Raw genomic sequence first — 7,500 nt, 5'->3', positions numbered from 1 at the left:
GACTAATACATACACAAACACAGTCACTCCAACATCTAAAAACATAACAGACACCTCACACGTCTCGACTGTCGACCTAAACCGCGCAACGGCTCCTCACTGCTGGAAGAAAGGGCGTTGGTGACTGGTACAATACATGTACATACGCTACCGGAGTCTAAACGATGACAGGCAGGGCAGCCAATCGAGACTACAGTCTACCCCAAAGCCAAATCAAAGTTCTTCAAAAGAAGGCATCGTGCTTACCCCATACAAATGGGGGAAAACAAGCACGTTACAAGAAGAAGGTTAATTTTTCTAATGCAAATAACGAAAGGAAAAAACCTAATACATATTTCCCCATTTTCATTCCAGGAACCCACAAAATCTAACTGAAAATCTTAGTATTTAAGGTGATTTTGCCCTTTCCGCTACACCCTACAAGTATTGCCTTACGCTACAGGGAGTCAATTCTCTCACAAACACTTCATTTTTTCGCCCGTTTTTTTTACCTTTTATTTTTTCTCGAGTAGCCTAAGTCTCGAATCCCCTCTTCCCCTCGCCAAAACTAATTTGTTACCCCCTTAGTGTTTACATAAATCCCTAAGGGACACCCCCCCTTACATTTTTCCCCCTCTGTATTCAGTTTCTTGACGTCTGCTCTCCATAATTCTGGTCGATGTCTCTCTTTTTCGGGAGTCGTCGTAAAGATCCGGATTATTCCTGGGGGCTCTTCCCCGACAATGAAATGCGGAAGTTGGTTTGAGGAGGTAAACGGAACTGTCTTAGGAATTTGTCTTGGGAATTATATTTATTCTCTGTTTACTGTCTGAGAAATACTGTATATTTATACGTACGTGAGTACATCCAAGCATAAGCATTATATAGATATATACACATACATACATATATATATATACATATATATATAATATGTATGTATATACATTATATATATGTATATATATGTATAATATATATTATATATGTGTGTGTGCGTGCATACATGTGTGTACGCATGTTAAATAATGACAACAATAAATGATTCAGAAATCATGAACATCAACAAATTATATTTTAACTTAATCCCGAATAGTGCAGTGCTGCTCAACAACTTATTATGAATAATAATGACAGTATTTTTAAAAATATTATTAACTTGACTTATGTCGTTCCTAGTTTTTTTTTTTAAATATCTACTATTTTTTTTACTCTCAACTGAGTGTTCGACCCTATTAACGTAAACATGGCTAATATGAGAGACACTGCAATCGTTAAGTGAACGTATGCTAATGTTCGGTCATTTCATTTGAAATTTCTTGGATGAAATATTCTGGAAATCATATTTTTTCAACTCAGTTCCTAACATTCAAAGCTATGGATGTTCATGATGAAAAATTAGCAACAGTAATGAATCATCTATCATATTCCTTTCAGACAATGATGCTTATAAAACAATATTATGAATCACAAAACTTACGTGTTATTCTAAATTACAACAAGATTACGAACCAGCTCAACAAAATATTATTATTATTATTATTATTATTATTATTATTATTATTATTATTATTATTATTATTATTATTATTATTATTATTCCGAAGATGAACCCTATCCATATAGGACAAGCCCACCAAAGGGGCCACTGACTTGAAATTCAAGCGTCTAAGTGTTCATTAGTGAGAAGTAACAGAAAGTAATGGGAAATGCAAAAAGAAGATATAACTTATTAAAATGGAAAAAATAAATTAACAAATTCACGAATAAAAGTAACAGAAGGTAATGGGAACTACAAAAAGAAGAGATCACCTATCAAAAAAAGTCAAACAAATGAACAAATTAATGAAAAAGTAAATACTTCTTAATTACTTTAAAGAACGACAGTTAGTACACGCAGTTAACATAAGCTGTTAATAATAAGTAAGTAAAGACTTACTTATTGTTTCAAAGTACGGCATTTAGTACACGCAGTCAGTATAAGCAGCTATAACAACGTAAGATGTGAGGGAGGGCATCTCTACCTGCACGGTGCAAAGGGAACCGAGATATAAATATCCCCCAGAGATGGCATTCACAAAGGAGACCTATTTTTCTTGGCTCAAGCGAAAGAAGAAGAAGAAGAAGAAGAAGAAGAAGAAGAAGAAGAAGCGGCTGCACTACTTGGCAACTGGTCATAATTACAGACGGGGTGTCATTGGACCTATGCAACGGCACCCCCTACCCCAACCCCCACTCTCTCTTGCAAGGCACGAATATGAGGGCCGAAATACGTCCTGTAGATCTTCTGCCAACAAGTCTTCAACTGAGTTGTGATTGTCACTGAGAGAGAGAGAGAGAGAGAGAGAGAGAGAGAGAGAGAGAGAGAGAGAGAGAGAGAGAGAGAGAGAGAGAGAGAGAATGTGCGATAGCTGATTCTTAGTTATTGATATTGTTCGTGAACTTTCTTATGAAGTATTGACTGATCTGTCATTGTTACTCCTACTTACTTTGCTTACATAAGAGAGAGAGAGAGAGAGAGAGAGAGAGAGAGAGAGAGAGAGAGAGAGAGAGAGAGAGAGAGAGAGAAGAGAATATATATATATACATACATACACACACACATATATATATATATATATATATATATATATATATATATATATAAATAAATATATATACATACATACATACATACATACATACATACATACATACATACATATATATATATATATATATATATATATATATATATATATATTCTATATATATCGCTATGGACATCCTAATAAAATAAATGTTTATGTTTTGACCATAAGTGGCAGAGGGAACTAAGATGAATAAGTAATAGTAATTTTTTTTAACTCCATACAAACATAGGTTTACACTGGGGAAGGGCAAATGTACTTTACATTCTATAATACATTTGTTACGTAATGTTATAAGCTAACTTTACGAAGAGTTCACCCATTCATACCTAGGCTGACAGACATACAACCATTGAAAAGAAAGTAGACCCCAATAATGACTTATTCATTACCAATAACAAGTAAAAAAATGCGCCGTAGTTTCTTCGGCGCAATCGAATTTTCTGTACAGCGCATAATGCTGTATGAAACTCTCAGCCACGGCCCATAAAACTCTCAGCCGCGGCCCATGAAACTCTCAGCCGCGGCTCTTGAAACTCTCAGCCGCGGCCCATGAAACTTTCAGCAAAACCCCGTTGGTGGCCTGTGTTGTTGGCATCTACAGCGGTGCCAGAAGCATGATCATGACTAACTTTAACCCTAAATAAAATAAACCTACCGAGGCTGGAGGGCTGAAATTTGGCATGTTTGATGATTGGAGAGTGGATGATCAACATACCAATTTGCAGTCCTCTAGCCTCAGTAGTTTTTAAGATCTGAGGGCGGACAGAAAAAGTGCGGATGGGCAGACAAATAGCCATCTCAATAGTTTTCTTTGACAGAAAACTAAAAACACAACGCATTAAAAACCTATTAATATGACAAACCATTTTAACTAAATGCACCTTGAGAAAATAAAGTCGAGAGACTATCATCCCATAATGCCCACAACTGCCCGGGTACGTTGGCCATGACCTCAAGGAGGATTTACGGAGGCTAAGTGCAAAAAGTCTCCCTCACTCTTTTCCTCGCTGCTAAACGAACTTCAAGTGCACAGTAGCTGAGAAAAGGCAAGACGACATCTGGAGAAAATTAGATCTCCCATTTTATAGCAGAGGGGAAATTATTCTGGTTCCGTTTGGGGCCCGCTTCGCTTCGTCGCTTATCTTTTTGTCCTTTCTCTCCTCCTCTCCGATAAAGTTTGCTTTCTCTCTCTCTCTCTCTCTCTCTCTCTCTCTCTCTCTCTCTCTCTCTCTCTCTCTCTAATTGCCTGATTATCTCTTGAAGTTGCCTTACTTTTTCTTTCTTTCTTTCTTTCTTTTGTCTTCTCTCTTCTCCGATAAAGTTTGCTTCCTCTCACTCTCTCTCTCTCTTTCTCTCTGTTATTCTCTGATTATCTCTTATAGTTGGCTTACTTTTTCTTTCTTTCTTTCTTGCTGTCCTATCTCCTATCCGATAAAGCTTCTCTCTCTCTCTCTCTCTCTCTCTCTCTCTCTAAGTTGCCTCACTTGAGAACGTTTACTCACAAATAAAGACCGAAATTTGAAGGGCGTATGGATTTTGTCCATTAGCAATTATGCGCGCCGTGAAAATACGTGGGTATTCCTGTGTATACTTAAATGTTTTCGACTATACATAACCTTCTTTAATGATAATGATGATCACTGAAAATTCCCATGATAAATGAAAATAAAAATCGATGCATTTTTGAAAAGTTAAAAAAAATGTAAAAAATACTGCCGCAACAGAGGAACCTTACCGAATTCTTTATCTATTTATTAATTTCCTTTTGCAATGCAAGATTCAATATAACAAATGTAGAAGGATTTACAAGAAATGAAAAAGAGACACACCCACATACAAACACACCTTTGGAGGCTGCAGGAACCTGGAGCAAAAGTCTCATCATTTGATAAAAAAAACAGGTCGTTATTGAATTTAAGCATCAAATTGATATCGCGTTCTTATACCATGCAAAAAACATGGTGTAATCATAGCTGATTAGCATGGTTGTTCATTTAGTTTAAGTACTCGTACTCTCTCTCTCTCTCTCTCTCTCTCTCTCTCTCTCTCCTGCAAAGAGAGAATAGCCCTATATAAAGTCTTTGTCTATTTTAAACGCAAGAATATTTACCTAGATAAATAGTACGATAAGCTTACTGAACACAGTATATTTCATTAATAAACTGAATAATGTACTTCACATATAACTGATGTAATGTATTTGCATCAACTTAATTCCATTCTATCAAGTGTCAACTTGTCTATGTCCTTTTTATGTGGCAATTTATAAGGTGAGAAAAATCTATATTAGTTCGTTGTCAGCACGTTTTCTTACCTTTATTCCCCACCCCTCTCTCTCTCTCTCTCTCTCTCTCTCTCTCTCTCTCTCTCTCTCTCTCTCTCTCTCCTATTCTCTGATTATCTCTTAAAGCTGTCTTACTTTATATTTCTTTCTTTCTTTCTGTCCTCTCTCCTATCCGATAAAGTCTCTCTCTCTCTCTCTCTCTCTCTCTCTCTCTCTCTCTCTCTCTCTCTCTCTCTCTCTTCCCTTGGAGTACTTCTTCACATTCATTTCAGCTCTAGTTTCATAAATCTCCCTTCCCTCTTTCGCTTTTCACTACCCTATCATCCTTTTGCACACCTGTGCCCGATCTTCTGTCAAGCCGTGAAACGACTGTACATTTCAGATAGCACACTTGTATGTATGTATGTATGTATGTATGTATGCATTTATTTATGTGTGCATGAAATAATCAACCCACAATCCCGTGTGGAAAGAAATAGATTTATGACTCACATCAGGATCGAACCCAGGTCTTTCAATTGAAAGGCAAGGGCGCTGCCAACTGCACCACACAGGAAATAAAAGAAGTACAGTGATACGTAGGTTTCAACTTCTTTTATGACTTGTTGCGGTTCAGTTGCCTTTCAATTGAAAGACCTGGGTTCGATCTCGATTTGAAAGCAAGACTGAAGAAAGGGAGAACGGATGGAGGTAAAGTAAAAAGGTTAAAAAGTGGGTGCAGCTAGGGGCCGAAGGGACGCCGCAAACACCCTTGAGTAATGCCTACAGTGCATCACGTGATGTACACTGACGGCACTGACCTTCTGCTTAAATAAACAGGAAGAGTGACGGCATAAATGATAGCAACAATAATGACAGCAGAGACAGTAATAAGACAACCCCGCCCCCCCCCAAAAAAGATGATATTTCCAGGGAGAAGTTTTGGAAACATGGAAACCAAAAGAAAGAGATCTGACACCAGTGACAACTTGGCCCACAAAACTCACCGACTGCTTTTGTGGTGGCCTTTGAGCTGCAAATATATCTTCAAACATTTTGACTTACCCGAGCAATTCTCTTTCCTCCTCCTCCTCCTCCTCCTCCTCCTCCTCCTCCTCTTCTTCTTCTTCTTCTTCTTCTTCTTCTTCTTCTTCTTCTTCTTCTTCTTCTTCTTCAACGCGACTTGGAAATTGCGACAGGAAAAATCTCAGGAAACTTCTGCCCGAACTTTCCCCAAACGAGACGTGAGATTTTGTAATACTTTAATGGGGTATGAAGCACGACCCACAACCAAAGAATTTAATGCAGGGTCCTTGAGAGGACTTAACGAAAGGTATTACGACGACTGTTGAGGGCGCATGCGCTCGTCTCTTGTTAAGAATGCCTTGTTAAGATTGTATGTTTACGTAAGAATTTGCGTATGACATTTATTCGTAATAGATTATCCGTCACTTTTGAATAGCAAGTTTTACAAGTATCAGAGAAAATTGGAAAAAGGAAGTTATTTAATAATAATCTATTTATTAAGTTAATTACTCATACAGGCTGATTTAAAAAGACAAAATTATTACTCATACCCAAAAAAAGGAATGTCAAGAATTGTATCTTTTTAACAGAACATATTTCTTCCTCTGTTCCAAGAGCGAGACAACTCTCTCTCTCTCTCTCTCTCTCTCTCTCTCTCTCTCTCTCTTTCTCTCTCATTTTTTCTTGATACCACGTACCTTTGATTTTCTAGAACGCACAGCCGACAAACCTATCAGTGAATTATAATCATCTAAGAATCGGAACCCTTGTGAGAAAAAATATACAATCCCCAGGCCAAAAAATTATGTAACTATGTATACAGCCATGAATGCCACAATATTTTCTTTTTCAAGTTACCAATGTTTCTTTACTTAGCTCTCTATCTCTCTCTCTCTCTCTCTCTCTCTCTCTCTCTCTCTCTCTCTCTCTCTATATATATATATATATATATATATATATATATATATATATATATATATATATATATATAGAGAGAGAGAGAGAAAGAGAGAGAGAGATAGATTGTCTTTCCTGCAGCAAGTTTGATAACGAAAAGTATCCCAAAACTCTTCGAAATACCAAACAATATATATATATATATGTATATATATATAGATATGATATTTATATACATATTCATATGGTATATAGTAGTATATATATATATATATATATATATATATATATATATATGTATATATATATATACATAACATACATACCATTTAATCAAGATCTGACAAAAACCTTTTTTTCTAGAGCAAGAATCGGCCGGAGACCGAATCCCTTGGGTACTTCAATTAATTTACATATCCTGCGTACCGTGTAAATGCATCGAACAATTTAGTTATTCTCTCTAGGGGGGTTTCTTTCCTGTTTTAGATATTCTCTCTCTCTCTCTCTCTCTCTTCAGACTTTCTCCCTCTCTCTCTCTCTCTCTCTTTGTGCAATTGCATCGAATGATTTAGTTATTCTCTCCAGAGGGATTTCCCTCTTCTGTCTTTTAGATTTTTGTCTCTCTCTCTCTCTCTCTCTCTCTCTCTCTCTCTCTCTCTCTCTCTTTCCAGCATCGCTGGGAGGTTATGGGGTAACCGGAGA

The 7,500-nt window shown here is 36.8% G+C and overlaps 1 protein-coding gene across 1 annotated transcript in view; it reads right to left on the bottom strand.

Moving 5' to 3' along the window:
- The window catches only part of LOC136835813 (DNA ligase 1-like), a 61,006-nt gene that overhangs the window by 15,827 nt on the left and 37,679 nt on the right, over positions 1–7,500 (bottom strand). Inside the window, exon 3 of the mRNA XM_067099666.1 lies at positions 5,941–6,057. Coding sequence (XP_066955767.1) covers positions 5,941–6,057 — 117 coding nt within the window. The remainder of the gene's footprint in view (positions 1–5,940; positions 6,058–7,500) is intronic.

The sequence above is a fragment of the Macrobrachium rosenbergii genome, chromosome 55 (assembly GCF_040412425.1).
Source record: "Macrobrachium rosenbergii isolate ZJJX-2024 chromosome 55, ASM4041242v1, whole genome shotgun sequence".
Taxonomy (NCBI): Eukaryota; Metazoa; Arthropoda; class Malacostraca; order Decapoda; family Palaemonidae; genus Macrobrachium; species Macrobrachium rosenbergii.
The sequence above is the reverse complement of the archived record's forward strand: the minus strand, read 5'-3'. Positions and strand labels throughout refer to the sequence as shown.